This window comes from Diachasmimorpha longicaudata, chromosome 13 (genome assembly GCF_034640455.1).
Source record: "Diachasmimorpha longicaudata isolate KC_UGA_2023 chromosome 13, iyDiaLong2, whole genome shotgun sequence".
In the NCBI taxonomy this organism is placed as follows: domain Eukaryota; kingdom Metazoa; phylum Arthropoda; class Insecta; order Hymenoptera; family Braconidae; genus Diachasmimorpha; species Diachasmimorpha longicaudata.
The window spans coordinates 5,131,793-5,148,999 of NC_087237.1; the positions used below are offsets into that span (position 1 = coordinate 5,131,793).

Consider the following 17,207-nt stretch of genomic DNA (forward strand, 5'->3'; position numbering starts at 1 on the left):
ATTTGTTGTCTAGATTGCGGAAATTGTTAACAATGAAGGTATATTCGAATATATGGGGTAGTTTATTCAGTCAGACTCTGTGGCTCCGGACTTGCAATTCGTCAGTGCAACCGCAACAATGCATCCTTGTCCGTTGATTAGATGGGCTCCACAAGATAGGAAAGTGCACATATATTTTACCCAGTTATTTTCATTTATATATTTTTTTTTTTTACAAATCTGACAGGCACAATTTCACTCTTGTGTCGTCATTCGTCTGCACTGAAATACTCTTTTCCCAGTACTGGACCTTCAGTCTTATTAAATTTTTTTTTTTTTTTTTTGCACCTTCAAAGGAGGTATAACAGGATGAGATACTAGCTACCATTTGGCTGTAATGATTCTTGTTATACCTTCGATATACCTTGGAAAACCGTTTCCAGGTTATTTTGCTGAGGCACTCTGACACACATTCTGGCCCCGAGGGGGTGAATGCAATGATTGGACAGGACTCGATGAGAGACGACTTGGTGGCCTGTACCAAGTGCACAACATACCTGCTGTGTGCAAAGAGTAGCCTGTTGGGCGTCGCACGTATACTAGGGAGTTAACAGGAGGGATTGGGGGAGGAGGGGGTGGAGGGGCGAGGGGGTGAGGAGGAGGTAAAAAGCAGGGTTACACCCGTCAAACCAGTTTTATCGACTACTTCCTTTGGGATGTACGATGAAACAGGTAGAAGACGGCAGAAAATACAGACGCGCCGTTGGCAACGCTGGTCACCTTGTCCAGTCACTGTACAGGAGGGTGAAGTAAAATGGAAGGGTGATGGCAAAATAGTTTGAAAGAAAAAAAGAATTTTCTTCATTCTAAATTTTTTTTTATCTCATGGAGAATACGCGGAATGAAATTTTGGGTAAAAATTAGAAGTTTAGAGGGGGAAGGGTAGTTTTATCGCAAAAATTAGCCTCTGAAATGTAATTTTTTTTAACAAAAGTTGATGTAAAAAGTGGTTGATTGTCATTTCGTTCCACGTATCGGCCTCTAGGAGTCGAATTTTGATTGAAAATTTCGTTCCATGTAGTGTTCGAGTTGAATTAAGAGGAAAGCTCGAGGGAATTTCAAGTTTTTCTGCGCCTGAAAAAACAGTTTTCCTCATTCCAAGGAGAAGTGAATTTTTTTTTGTAGTTCCCGGAGTTCCATAAGGTCGAGAGTTCTTTGAATTTCTCGAATATCTCATGAAATCGTAAAAATTTGCAATTATTTATGGAGCTATGGAATTATCAGAGCGAGGCCTATAGAATTTTTACACGAGAACATAGGGTTGTCATCCCTGACAATATATCAACTGACCTTGACCAGTGATGCCTTATCCGGCATTACTCATGCCCTTTGACTCCCCCTGTAGTTGATGGAGTGTCCCTTGCTGATTTGAATTTTCTTTTTCCCGGTACATCGTGTTTGTTGGAAAGACGAATGAATCCGGTGGGGACATCCATGTACCCTCTCTTAGAGGATTCTTCATCTTTGTGATGGACAAAATGCACTGAGAGTCGACGAGTCGATCTACTTGATGCAGACCCTGTCTCGTTTTTATTCTGGGGATTCTTTTCAGAGCTTTTGTTGGTCAACCCTCGGTCTCGTGGGGAGAACGAAGTCGGGGTATTTTGAAAATTTACGCAACTGCATCCATGGTGTTGAGTCATTTACGATGGTGATGAGATTCCACCCATGATGGGCTTGTTTACTTTGGAATATTTCTTGAGTACTTCAGTTTATAGGGGGAGGCCAGGAAAATGAGATCCCTTTATTTTTGGTTTATTTTTCTCTGACGTAAATCGTAAATATTGGTCGAGAGTAAACTGTCAGAATGTTAAATATATACAAACTTTCATTGACGAATGGAAAATCTGAAATAGATATTTTGTCCCCGAATATTGAATTTCTATTTATCGCTTAACGCAAATTCACAGTTGTGCAATGCAATATGAACACGCTGGAGATATGATTGATGGCTTTCGTCGCTAGCAAACGCACAATCGATTGTGTAATACACTTGGTGTGCAGATATTTCAGGATGTCAATCATGATATTGAACGGATAACACACCTTTATCATACCCACAGCACTTCTGTCTTCTTTTTCCACTCTATACTTGACTGATGGGTGTTTTGAAGGCCCCTTTACTCCTCCTGGCAATCAGCTCTGTGTCTTTGATTGCAGAGCTGATGTTTTCTATTGATGTTGAACCGCTGACGTTGATTACACTGTCTGCTGTGTTTGTGACGGTTAATGCGTCAATCCTAAGTATCAACCTTTCATTATTAGTACTCAGGTGTTATTATTAACGTCTGGATAATTTTTTTTTTCCCCCGAGAACTTTGCAGAATATCGTGATTTCTTCAGATGTTTTTTCGTTGTAACGATGTAATCATGACTTTCCTAATAATTTTCGCAATTTATAAAATTTATTAGCATTATACGCACATAAAGGGACTGAAATGTCTGGATAATTTTTCTACTAATTTTTTTATATGTCCAAAAAATCCTGGAAATATTTTTTTTTTCTCTAACAGTCAATGGATCAGACATTTGCTCATGATAATGATAACACTTTTAATAAATTCACCAGTCAAGAGGATTAATGAGAATTATTCTGACACACAATAATTCGAACGCCTGATGAATGACGTTAACAATTGTAATTTCAAAAAGCTGAAAAATTGTAGAAAAATATTTTCACTTCCACCTGTCTATCCCCTCCAGCGTAATCCTGGCTGTTCCAATCTAATCGATTCTTCCACTATGGTGAAGCCGATATAAACACACCAGCGGGTACGAATGCCCACCGAAAGAATTGAAATTCACACGCCGTGATATGTGAGCATAATGAGAGCCAATGGCGACGTGATTGTCTGGACGGGTTAATGAGCCGCAGGCGTCACTATATTATACTCCTCTCCTTCATCATCATCATTCCCACTCCCTATCCATTGCCCTCCCACTCTTCCTTCTGGTCTTCTGTCCATGGGTTCCGTTTATAAACCCCTGTGTACTTCACCACTTAAAGGCGATTTTCATTTGCCTGACTTACCGTGGAGAGGTATCTTGAATCGATCGACTTTAGCCTGTCTCGTGGACATCCATGGCTCGAGCCAGTGAGACTGGATGACTCATTGTCAACGATGCGGAATGACGAAAGACCGGTTTTCAGCGACACTTGAAAAACATACGATCAGACGAGACCTCGAATTTTTAATTCTCTCAATTTCGTATCAACATTGAGAGAAAGACATGAATTTGGTTTAGACAAAAAAAAAATGAAAAATATTTTTACCTCTAGTTTTCTACAAAAATATTAGTAACAATTTACTTCTCAGTCCAATTTTATTTCTTAAAGTTTGAAAATAATTGTTTATGATGAGGTAAAACGTTGGAGATTAATTTGCAATCAGTTTTTTAATTTTTTGAATGAAAAGGGTCACCCACAACTCTCCATAAAATTGAAAAATATCTGGTCGTCGGGGCTGATTAATTTGTGACTTCACATGATGACTCATCGCACTGTTAAAATTCAAAGTTTATTGGGGCAGTGGTGGCGTAAATTTGAATGCGATATTTTTGGGGCGAGTGCGTTGACAAACTCTATACTAGAGTCACAACAATTCATCCGAAACTCATATTCTTCATATGTAAATTAATTCCTCTCGTATTACGGTTGGCAAATAACTTTTAATCATGTTCCTAACTAGAATGAAACTCTATGTGAGTGAGAATACAACGATGGGTATTTGTTTTTTACTCCGATTTGTGGGAAATCACATTAACATTCTATTTCACATGCACTGCACTTCAAAAGTCCATTACAAGTTCAATCGTGCCGGGACAATATGACTCGGAAAATTTTGTGCATAAATAGTGATGAAGAGGTACAAATTAACAAACAGAGAAGCTGGGTAAACATTGAAATTAAATTTTACGTGACTAGTGATGATTACAAAAAATTGATCCAAAATTCAGCCAAAAAATTTCTATAATCCAATGGGCACATTACACGTGACATCTATTAGACACTTAATTAACAATTTAGTAAATTACGCATTTTTTTTTAACTGCTGCTATTAGGTTCAGTACAACTTGTTTTGCAATTTTTCTTCAAATCTCTCTTCACTCAAAAAAAAAAAATCTGTAAAATTGGTATAAATGAATGAATGTTCTTTCGGTTGGGGGAATCGCGTGAGAATTGTTGTAATGAACGCATGCGCCACTACCTGACGGTAACTCTGACCCGGGGTATGGGTAAATAAATGTTTACGTTACCGGTGCGGTGCACTGATTAAATTCAATTGGGTTTGGTACCCTCTACACCCTCTCTCCTACTCTCTTCAGTTCGTAATAACGCGATATGTAAATCGCGGTCGTGTCGTCTAACCGCGCTGCACTCTACCAGCAATTCTCATCCTTTCTCTCTCTATTCTGGATCAAAATCACCGGCATTGCTTTTCCAAACCGTACAACAACGTTGTACCCGCACTAGGGTGTAGTTGGCACGGTTGCGTTAAGGCAAAGGGAGGCTTTAATTTCGAGGAGGCTGTCGTTTCAAATTACTGTCAGTGAAAATACTCCAGTGAGACCCTTTAGCCGCATTCCAAATAGCTAGGGTGGTATTCAAATGAAAATTTTCCACCTTGGTGCAATGTTAATTTACATTGTATTTGGACTAATGCTGGCCGACAAAATGGATTTTACAAAAATGATAATTGCCACCGACTTCTGTAACGTGATGAATTATTCAAAAGAATTTTTTTCCAATTGTTCAGTAATCGATGAATTTGCATAGTTTTTTATCTTTTTCTTTTTATCAATGTAAAACGTAACAGTTATTAAAAAGAATTTGCTGAATTTTATGTCGATTCTGACAGTTTCATTGGCCTTTTAGGGGTGACTTAAGACGACTTGGATTATGGGAAATAAATGATTATCACTTATTAAATGCCTCTTTAATTAATTTTATTAAATGGAAGAAGACACGTCTTTTCTTGATGATTTTCCGAGGAAAAACCTCTGGCTGGGGGTCGAAAAAATCATTTTTTTCGACGCCCAGTCTTATTGGCCTTTACGGGGTGATTCCAGATGACTTTGAATCTGGCAAAAGTCAATTGACAACTCTCGTTGTCAGTGAAAACCGCCAGTTTTTCCTATATTCAATTTAATCTCGATTTACTTGTTGATTAACCCCCCAACTCTTCGTCCATTCGTCATTTCCTCTCATTGAAATAAATTAGCAAACGAAATTTGTTGAATTTAATTAGAATATCGGTAGTTTTTAATTACCCACAGGTTGATTTAGTGGCAGTCTGGGCAAACGTTATTTTCGCGAGTGAATAATTTAGAGAGCGAGCCGGGCAACACAAACACGACGATACAAAGATCGAATCAATCGATCGATCTCGTACGTAAGAACTTGTCAGACTCGTTTTCATCGGGGCATGAGTCATTTTGCCGATGGGGTTGAGAGGGGTGGGGAAGGGAATGATGCCAGACTAGCATTTTTCAAGTGCCTTCCGGGCACCTCTGTTGGTTTTCGTACGTGAAATGTGCACTTCATCGTTCATTTCGAAGTTTCTGGAATATTCAAACTATTCAGTCGGTATTTTGTAAACTTCGGAGTAATGGGAAATATCGTGCTTCTCCATATTTACGAGAATATGAGTAATGGAAGAAGTGTGCCCAGACACGAGAAATTTTCGCAATGGGAACATTTTCAAACATGTGACAACAATATTGTGCAGAATTACAATAATTTATATTCACTTCACATATTAAATTTGCTATTCGAATTAATTTTTCAAAATTATTCCTCTCAACTGAATGTTTAATTAGACAAATGTATAAATATTTCATTAATTTGTGGAAAACCCTTTGATCGTAAAATTTAATTGCGTTCGTTGAAATTAAATATAATTAACATTGAATTAAATTAAGTTAACTTATTCGTAATCCAAGAGTATTATTAATTCCATCCTCACCAATTTCAGGAAATCATCGCCCTTTTTTAGTAATGAATTATTGAATTTGAAATTAAATATTCAACATTCCCTAATTATTCCATCTTCCAAAACAAAATCTTACAGAAACGAATAGAAACAATATTAACACTAATTAATGCTCACCATCAAATAACTGATGGTAAATCCCTTGAAATTGGGAATAGATATCTGCGAATGAAAAAAATCTCCATAAATGATGTTACAATTGAGTTATTGGGAGACTGTAACGAGCGTACGAACATTCTCCAAGATTTACAAGTTTTCTTGCCCCCATCTTTTTCCAATGGGTCACAATTCCAGGGATATGGAGCTACTGATCATGGTCCCCTGTGATATTCTGGAGTAAAAAAAAACATTACCAAGGAAAAAGAATTACCACAGGGCACCTGGTATCCTGGTGCAATTAACCCTCGAGCGTTGGCAGTTTGCCTGGGTTTTGTACGACTGGCCAGCGACATTTAAAGACAACTCTGTTCGGTTTTTTTTTTCTCTTGCTCTACTCCAAACCAATCGTAAACAATCTCCTATACTTGACAGACACACTGCGGTGTTATCTGGTGTTGGGGGAGGGGTGTGGGGGGTATGGAATTGGCATGAAAAACTCATGGCAGACGTGTGGGTGTCACCTCGCAGTCTCAGGCGACAAGTGAAAGCGTCGCAATGGGTTAATTCCATGCAAAACCGATTAAACTCGCGACATTTTTTCATTTTCAAATCCCACATAATTCCGTGGATTTGAATCCTTATAATTTTTCGGATTATCCCCGCATTTGTATCCTTTGCGCAATCACTTATGGAATAATAGAATAATTAATTCCACTGAGCTATTTTTTTTTTAATTGAGTTCACTGGTCTGGAATTCAAATCACTTCATTCATTTCATATAATATTATTTGATTAGATTAATTCCGGTGAATATATTTAGTATTAAACTTTGTTTCGAAATTTATAGAGTCATTTTCTCACTATAAATAAGGAAAAATCATGGTGAATCGTCTCCAACGGCATCAAAAACATTTGAATTCACTGGAGATGCGTAATTATGGGCGCGTTGTTGGCCGCGAATGCACCTGCCGCTGAGAGATGTTTCCCAGCATCTTTCTCCTCCTCTTCCAGTTGTATTTCTTCGTTCGCCTTTGTACGCCTTCTCTCGTCGATCGCCCTCTGATGGCACATAGACATGTACACTCAATCTCATTCTGTCCTTTTCTTTCTCACCATTCACACCGATTAACCCACTCTGTCGTTCACCTCCTCTCCTCACCCGTACCCAGTACTTGGTGGTTTTGCTTTTTCCATCTCTCTTTTCACCTCGTCTTTTATATACTGGCTGTATCCAAGAGTCCGAGAGAGGCAATGCACCGTCCAGAGAACATTGACCTGTGTTTGCCTCTTCGTGCCTTCTTGTGGTTGAGATAGCCCTTAACCGCCTCTCCCTTTTACCATTTTACTTGCTCGTTCCGTACTCATCGCGGCGAGTTTGCAATTGTATTCTTCACTGTGGGTTATTTCGTTTTCTCGAGATGCGACCGGTTGAATATTCGAAATATGGAGACGATAAAGAATCACTGAATATGATTTTTTATTATTTTATTTTATTTTTCATTGACAATTTCATGGAGAGTGATTTTTTATAAAAATTATCTCTTTTTCTTTCTCCTACATCTTTCTATTTAATATATTTATTTGTATAAATGATTAATTTGTTTTTGAAAAATTGAAAGAGCAGTGTCGAAGTGACACTCAACACTCCCACACATCAGCAATTAAAATTCTCAGTACCGGTGATTGGAAATAGCCTAGAAATGGCACAATTCTTTAGCGAGTGCATATCAAACTTCCCCTCCCCCTATAATCTAATGCCATTGTTCTCAGTGGCACATTGAGGCGCGCGTGAATAAAATTGGGTCAAGTAGCAATTAACCTCCTCCATGACAGGGGAGGGTGACTGTACTTATGGCCAAGCCTTCCGATGCACCGAACTGAAGGAGACGAAGTCTTGACGAGTCTCGTGTACGAGAAATCGGCGAGGGAGAAATGATGATGACACGGGAATTTCCAGTAATGGTTGGGGGAAAATACAAGGGAGGAAAAAAAAAAAAAAAACTATAGTGAGTAGAGAGTGTCAGACTGGCTGGGACAGATGCATACACTTGTGAAAATAATTACAAAGAAACATACGTCGTGTGTGTGTCGGTTGGTGGAATGAAAATTTTTCACATGGCAAAATGGAGACTTGTGATTAAAATCTTTTTTTTCCATTACGAGCACTTTTTTTTTTATTATTCTACATGATAGATGTCTAACGGCTGAGGAATGCAGATGTAGTACTCGGAAAAAACTACTATGGATGTATTCACATTGCTAGTGTCTGAGTAATTTTTTCAAATATTCCGTATTTCTGCTGATGCGGAAAGGAAAAAAAAAATATTTACCGAAGCCTTTCCCTTCTTTTCCTGGAGAATTGGTGAGCGTCAGGATTGGAGGAGGATTAAAGCTGGATATGGCTGGAGATACAACTGATGGCCATTGGACAAGCACGAGCGAGTACAGGAAAACAATGGGGCAAAATCATGTACACGAATGGATAATCTTTTACCAGTTTTCATGTACAATTGCGTCACGTACGGGCATCGGGTGCCTTATGAACATCTATGAAAAGAATCCTTGTTCACTGACTTGAACACGCCTTCGGAAGTCCCCCGTGTACGAGGAGCAATGGGAGTAACACAAGAGTTCATGAGTACAAACGTCCGTTTGGCGCCGCTTGTCAATACGGTGGACACACCTTGGAATATAAATATTCATTTGAGACAGGTGGATGACTGGAGGTAGACAATTTTTTTTTCATTTAGATTCGTGACATTGTCGGTAGAGGCGAGTGATTATTCCAAACATGTAGATTTTTTTCCCTCCGGATTTTTAATTTCTATGGATTTTTTTATTCCATACAAAAGGGCCCACCACTGAATAAAACTTCAATAAGAATCGATTCATCATTCGTTTGCATCGTTCCGTATATTATTGAACTTCTTGAAGAGACGAAAAAATAATTCGGTTGAAAATAAATCGTGAAATGAGAGCGATACTTTGAAAATTTACTCATTCAGTTTTCCATGAATATTGACATGCAAAAATTCACATCACTCGGTCTATTACATTCAGTCTCCATTTGGAATTTGTGTTTGAAAAATATAACCCCAGAAATGTCTGTCAATAATCACAAAAAGAAACAAAAGGTTAACGGTGCATTGCCGTCATAAGCTGAAGACATGCAATGTTACTCCGGCCATTGCATTCACATGGATAAACTTAACTGAGTCTGTGTGTGTCGTTCAACTTTCAAGTTCCAATCAAGATTGATTGCACGAGATGAATTGGAATTTGCCTCGCCAAATACCATCGTCACACCCCGCACACCCTCTCATCTATATATAAACATTGAAGAGCCATCGTGAAGTATATTCTGAATCTCCCTCATTCTAGATTTTGATGATCCTCGTTGAGAGACCAAAGGTTTTTAACGATCCACCTCCTTCACCATTTCTTTTTTTTTTTTTAAATTCATCTGCGAATCTTCCTAGTAATCGCTGGAATTCATTGCTTCTCAATTTCTTCTGTACCCTCTCCCCCATCTCTTTTCCATTCGGCACAGACTGCTGATGCTCGATTCAAATTCGTTAGCAGTCGATTTTCCATTCCCAGTTGTGAAGCATGTTCTTCATTCCTCTTGATGCCAAGCGTAGCGTAGCTAAGCAGGTTAAGCCCTGGAAGCTGAGGTGCCTGAGAAATTTCCATGACTCTCGCCCCGATGAATTCACCCAAAAGAGAATGAAAAAAAAAATAATAAAAAAAAAAATCCCCGTTATCACGAAACTCCACATTTTCCCTTTATCATATGCAAACTAAAATCAGAATTCTATTCGCACCAGGCAAGTGAAATAACTGTGTCACAACCATCAGACAAGTTTCCTCATCTCAGTTGAAAATAAACAAAAGTTGTTGGGGACCCAATTCCTAGACATTTATCAATAGCCTGAATATCATCAGAAAACTGCATAATAGATATTCATCTGACTACCCTGATGAAGTATAACACAACAGTGTTGATGCATATGGAGCATACTTGCAGCCGGTCTCTCGATATTTCATTGTTCTCTGGGCTTTCAGTCTGGCTCACGTATCCGGTGAAAACCTACAGTTTAGAACCCACCGACGTTATGCTGTTACAGTTCCTACTCACTCAGCCATTTGATGGTACAAAGTCATTTGTGAGTGAGAGCAGTACAACTGTAACCGTTCTGACGCCCCCTCATCCCTCTTTCTCCTACACTCATCCCCCCCACCCTTCCATCAAACCGACAGTATTATACATCACAAACGTCTGTAATGCTGCCTCGTCGGCTACTCGGTGGGATCAATGGACGTTCAGTGACAATACACCATCGTCTGCTCAGTTTGTAACAGTGGTGTTGTCAGTACTTGCCACGAAAATCGATCTTCACTCAGCGTTCAACGACTTGGATGTATCCTGCTGATATGCTTCAACCAAACCATCGTGTGTATTATGAAACGACTTTTATTGTGCATGAAAATGTGGTACAATGTTTCAGTGTCTTTCCATCACACCATCAGAAATACTGGTGAACTACTACTTTTAAATTACCCCATTACTGGCTTTACGATGTACTTCATGGACTTGTAACAATGAACTGAAATTCGATCAATCATGATTTTTGATGGACACCGAAATATCAGGTCCACTAAATTTCTGATACGAGCCAATTAATCTAACAAGCTATTAGTGGATAAATGAAGAAAAATATAAAGGCAACTGTAGCTTTGGTCTGATGTGTTATTGGCACATGTATTATATTATGAAACTATCAAGCTGTTGTACAACACCCATAATCGTCATACAGATGTTTCCAACATCTGCAAGGATAGAAAGTACAAAAATATTTGTCAAAGCATGTCTGACGTTTATTGAAAATGTTATACTGTTTGTGCTGTACCAATCAGTGTCAGAGTGCAACAGTATTGCGATGTCGTACAGTTGAATCAATAGAGACAGGTATATTTGTCAGTTACTGTTGTACATATGACGTTATATGCTCCATAATCGTGCGTTTAGTGTATGGGCCAGGCTCTTGGTACACTGTGTGATCAAACATAGATTTGTGTTTGTAGTACCATTCACCTCCATCTCGTCCGACAAATCTGTCTAAATGGATGAGTCCAATAATACATTTTCTGATTGTCTCTAATACACTGGATAACTGAGATATCATACAATAATATAATCCAACTTCACCCAGTTTTGGGTGATGAAAATGGTGATTGTTGAGGTAGAAATACTCATCAAACTGTTGCTAAACTGAATACGTCAATTTTACCATCTCACTTGGGTTGTTCAAACTGGCCAAAATCCACCTTCGAACTTTGCTCTTAGCTCACTCCAAAGAAGATTACCTCCCAGTGCACATTTACCGAGAATTTGATGGAAGTTTTGAGTTTATGTTTGTCGTTCAACTCTTCTCTTTAGTCAGCACCAGTTCTCGAATATTTTTCGACTAACGGTTGCTCAAGTTTTATGAGTAATTGAGTTATCATGATAATTACACTGACAGCAAATATCAGTGTCCTTGTGGTTGCTCTGGTGTTTCATATTTATTTGTTCAATCGTTTTTAATGAGAACAAGATAAGACCGGCCATTAGTTATCTCATTGATAATACAATTATTTATGAGCATTCGATTTAATTCGAGGGATGAACTAATCATGATTTTCACTCGACTTTATTATGTGTCCTCCCTTCAATCGTTTCTCCCCGATGGAATTAATGAGCCGATGAAATCGTGAATATACGAAGGCGACGACTTTCTCGCGGATAAGAGGCGAATCCTGTGTGCGCAGGAGCATAAATATTCATTACCAGAGAAATGTATGTTCAATCAGGGGTTTTCAGTCACGTGGTGAGAGAGAGAGATCTTACTTTCCATGGAAAATTGTCTATTTTCCGGCTCGGGTGGAGTAAAAATAAGGGTGAATGGAGAGGGGATGAGTGAAAAAGATAGAGATGGGAGATTGTACCATGTGAACGCTCGTAAATTGGTCCGTTTAATTAAAGCCTTGGTTCGAATAGAGACAAGGATTGTGGAGAGAAGAGCTGGAACATTGCAAAATGTCAATATCAAAATCGGATTCTCTATGGGTGGTAGGGTGAAAGGGGTAGGGGGAGGGAAATTTCGTGCTGTGATTTGCTCCTCTATGTGTAGAAAATTGCACATTAGTCTGTGTGACCGCATATCCACCTTCGTTATCCTGCGGATGTGATGGAGTGAAAACAGTGATGATAAACTCTATTTTCGTACACATGATTGGAGAATACGTTTCACGGATGATGGATTTGTCAGGTAAATTGGCACAACAAACTTTGATGTGCTTTATTGTTGAGTATGATTTTGTTGTAATGATATGGGATGATTTATAAGATGTAATTTATGCGGGATGTAAATATATGGTGGCATAATGGAGGCAATTCGAAATATTTGGGACATTGAGTTGTATCAAAAAACGCTTGGGCACACACGGCATTAGCATAATCGTACCACTCCACGCGTATTGAAGATGCCATGATTCTTGGCACCCTTTTCTCCTTGCCACAGTATTTTTCATGCTGAAGAATTATTATTACGAGCTGTTTGGTTGTAGCCAGACATCAGCAGAATTTTGAATATCCACTTCGGAAAAATCAATAACTGAGAAGTTATAAGTTGTGGTTGGAGAAAAAAAAGGCGTAACCTGCTGTTTGAATTATCTTAAAGAACCTGTGGGCACAAACAGTAAGTTTGGTGCCCCAGTTCTCCGAGGTAAAAGTAATTTCGTCTGTAAATCAATACCTCATTCTGAATATTCAAAGTTTTTCAAGTTGAAACGAAAATTAAACAAACCCCCAGGAGTAATTCCTTGAAATCTAACAGACAAAAAAGGTAAATTTAGTTCAGATTGTCCTTTCCCTTACTCTCAATTCTGAAATAATGAATTTACGACTCGAGGCCTCAAAAGTTTAATTTTCCCAAGTTTCTCCAACTGCTTGAACACTCAGTTATAAGAAATTCTGGGTAAAGTGTTACATCAAGTGGATTTTCACTACTGAAAATCTCCTTTTTCACATCTATATAAGACACTGGCAACACAGTTGTGATTAATTTTACCTGCAATCCAATTTTCTCCTTGTATTACGAATTCCTCGCGTGAACACGAAAAGTACTGCACCAGTTAGGGAATATACCATCCGGATATTCAGAGCGTGTTTGGCCAAACGAGACTCACTGAGGTGGAAGAAAGAAAGTTTTGAGGGTCGAAAAGTTGGAACGAAGTCAGAGGACATTAGGGCGTATACCTGTTCCCTTCTTATTTCCCTTATTCTTCCAAGAGTCAAGTGTTCCATAGCCATCCAATGAACACCTGCACGCGATGTTCACGTATATCCAACACGCCAATTCTCACTGTGTATTCAAGAATTCTTGAGAATAATTTATGATAAGAAAAAATATTTATTTCACGAGCAATTATATTTGCCGTGTATTCATCGTGATGATGGGATGATTCGTACGTTGGATGAGTTGGTGTATATTCACAGCGTCACATTCGTTGAATTTGCCATCTATTAAATATGGACCCTCGGATTATCCTGGAACCTTTTGGGAGGCCTCGCTTTTCAACTATTGTGTATCTCGCGCACGCGGAAACCGGTTAAATATTCAACGCACGCCCGCAGCTGCCGCTCTCACCTCCCCTTGTCCTCGCTTATCATGTTTTTGAAAGAAAAAAAAAATAAATAAAAAAATATCACACATTGAATGCACACGCGCATCCCCCTGGCGTATAATATTATTGTTATTTTGAGAGATAGTTTCACGGTTAAAAATTCAGTTGTAAATTTGTCGACTATTACCGGAGGTAATTCAAGCTGGAGTTAATTTTCACGGTATATTAATTATTCAATGTTTCGTGTTATTAATTTTAAATTTCACGGGTTTATGGAAACTTTGTTTGAAATTCAACAGCTACGGATTTCTCATTTGTCCGAGTGCGATGGGAGGAGGAGAATGAGGGGGAGGGTTAACATCTGACCATAAACTTTGCTTTAACCGTAACCGTGTGTAACATATTTTAGGGCTAAAACAAAAATACAGAGGTTAAAGGAAGAGCCACTCAAAGCTTAAACTCTCACTGTTGCCCCTCACTGAGGTTAGTGCACCTCCCTTTATCACAATCATATTTATATTTCACTCTCGACTGTGGCTTCAACAGGTGTGTGTCTACCCTCTTAACTCATACAGATACAACATCCATTCTTATGATGTAAACGTTTGAGATGCGATGGTTAGATTCGACTTAAGGCAATCGTTGTCATAAATATACTACCATCAAGCGGAGAAAAAAAAAATGGTAGAGAATGATTTTATTGAGCTGGAAATGACATCCATAAATAATGAGAGAATAAGGAGACTTTTCTTCCTTCGTGACAATGAAAAATAAACCATGAAAATGCCATCGTAGTCTCTCGGATTAAATGAATTGACTTGAAATTCACGGGTAACAATACCTATGGATAAAACGAGGTGGAATCTTTACGGCTTCACGACAATTGAATTTTCCAACGATTAATTGCTTCAATACGTCTATTCAGGATGATGACAAGGGGCGACTGGTCGTCTTTCGTTGAATTCCAAAACCAATTGTGTTCGCTCCTGAATAACATTCGAAGAAAATTGCCGGTGAGATTGAATGAAAAAGAATGGTCACTATCGTCAGACCGAGTGATTTAATTCTTTCTTCAGTTTCATCGGGCAGTTGGATAATTCCGAGCTTTTCTTTTTTTTTTAGAAGGGGGGGGGGAGGGAGGAGCTCATCGAGAGAGGCTGTACGTGAGCCTGCACCGTAGGTATGAAAGTGCAGTTCTGGGCCACTCGTAATTTACTGCTGACCCAGTTCCAACAGTAGATAAAAGCCTAGACATAAAGAGACGGTTAAAATGAAAAAAAAAAAATCACCTTGAAAATTATCAATTTGGAGATTTGGTAGAAAAAAATCTGATTTTCAAATTCCAGTTCTCTTTATGCATTCAAAAACCATTGAAACGTGGAGTAAACGATATGGGGAGGGAGGGGGAGGAGGAGAGGGAGAGCCTTGAACGCGCGAGGACACGCCGATCGTGCACTTACTCGTTCCATGTTCCACGAGTTAACGATCGCCGTAAAATATCGAAGCTCCCGTGTAACTCGTTTTCAGCCGACAGTCTCTCCTCATTCTCCATCTCTCTCTTCTCTATACCAGCAGTCCAGCTGCTGTGCACTCCTCCAATACCCCTACTATCCGAGTGGTTCTGTGCTAAATCGATTTATGGTTAAACAACAGAAAGAAACGAATGAGAAACTGAGAGAGGAGAAAAAAAAAAAGGAAAGATGAAACGAATTACCAAGCTCTCGAATCTGTCTGATTCACAGCGCCTGCAACAGAATTCAATGTAAGGGAATAAAAAATTGTTGGTGGTATAAAATCATGAGTCACTTTGGAAGCTTCTTTTCTTGAGAGAAAGCTCGTTGAGAAGCAATTACTCGAGAAATAGGCAAAGACGATTATCGGAAATTGCTGACGGGGATTTTGGGCTGAGGGGGGCGGGGAGGTGGAAAAAAAGGATAGAATGCATGTTTGCCAATTGGCGGAATTATGTAATGAAAGTTCACTAGGGCAAAATGTGATCGGTCAATCTGTTGAATAGACAAATGTGTGGAATTATACAGATATTGATAGACTAATGCAACTTGAATGATACAAGTCTGTGAATTTTATCGTATCCCTTTCGTGATTCGTTTCATTCATTAAACTCCCAGCGATTAATAATCTCGATGGATTTAATCGCTTTTCAGCGTCAGAGATTAGATGAAATGGGAGGGTAGAAAACTACTGCGATTACGCCAATTACTTGAGTCTCACGAACATATGCGAAACAAATCACTACATTAGGCGACATAAAAACCTGTTCGATAACGAACATTCCAAATGTGCCTGTCGCATTAGAGTGATAACGGCATTTGAACACTATCATTTACAGATATTTTTGTTCTTGTTATCGTTTCAGGTGAAAAGCCACGGAGGGTGGATAGAAAAGTCAGTGAGAAGGTGGTACTGAAGGAGGCGCATGGAGAGGATGAGCTAGCAACATGTGGAGGATGGAGTGGCGTGGCTTGTCTGCCTGGTCATGGATGTGGCTATGGCTGTGGTTTATAGCAGCCATACTCGGTTCAGCGTCTTCCGGTGGACATACATCATCAACACCACCACCGATAAACAGTCCTGTCGGTACATCAGTGTCCCAGGGATTGATAACTCAGGATTTTCATTTCACAAAACCCCTCTACAATGTTTCAATATCAGAGAATTCAATTGGCAAGACTTATGTCATGCCGGAAAATAAAATGGGAATACAGTTGTCATCATCGGCACTTGGATATATCGATATTAAATACAGAATAGTGGGTGGTGATCGTGATAAATTTTTCAAAGCTGAAGAACGTACAGTCGGTGATTTTTGTTTTCTCTTGATACGGACACGCACTGGTAATGTTGATGTTTTAAATCGTGAGCGTAAAGATCGTTATGTACTCGAAGTGCGTGCAACAACAGCGTTGAAAGACATTAGAAATAAGCAAACAGTACTTGAGACTGAAACAACAGTTGTTGTTACCGTATTGGATACAAATGACCTCAACCCATTATTTTTTCCAACTGAGTACAAAGAAACCGTGACAGAGGACACACCATTGCACCGAAGTATACTCAGGGTAGCAGCTGAGGATGCTGATCTAGGAAGAAATGGTGAAATATATTACAGCTTTGCGGAGGAGACTGAGCAGTTTGCTGTACATCCAGTCAGTGGGGTCATCACGCTCACCAGGCCACTGAGGTCAGATTTTATTATCATTTTACATTATCCAATGGCCATGTTGGTTAACTTGGTCGATGGTAGAAATTAGTCGTACCAGTAGGAAGTCCATGTTAAATATATCTTCCCTTAACTCGTCTATAATAACGTTAAATATTCAAGAATTACCATAGGATACATGACATGACTCTCAACTTGTTAATTTTTATTCACATGATAATAATTTG

General features: G+C 39.0%; 1 protein-coding gene across 5 annotated transcripts in view; it reads left to right on the forward strand.

Moving 5' to 3' along the window:
* The window catches only part of Kug (kugelei), a 158,065-nt gene that overhangs the window by 36,072 nt on the left and 104,786 nt on the right, over positions 1-17,207 (forward strand). For all 5 annotated transcript variants that reach the window (XM_064132427.1, XM_064132431.1, XM_064132428.1 and 2 more), the window contains exon 2: positions 16,177-17,001. In XM_064132427.1, the coding sequence (XP_063988497.1) occupies positions 16,259-17,001 (743 nt within the window). In that variant the 5' untranslated portion in view covers positions 16,177-16,258. The remainder of the gene's footprint in view (positions 1-16,176; positions 17,002-17,207) is intronic.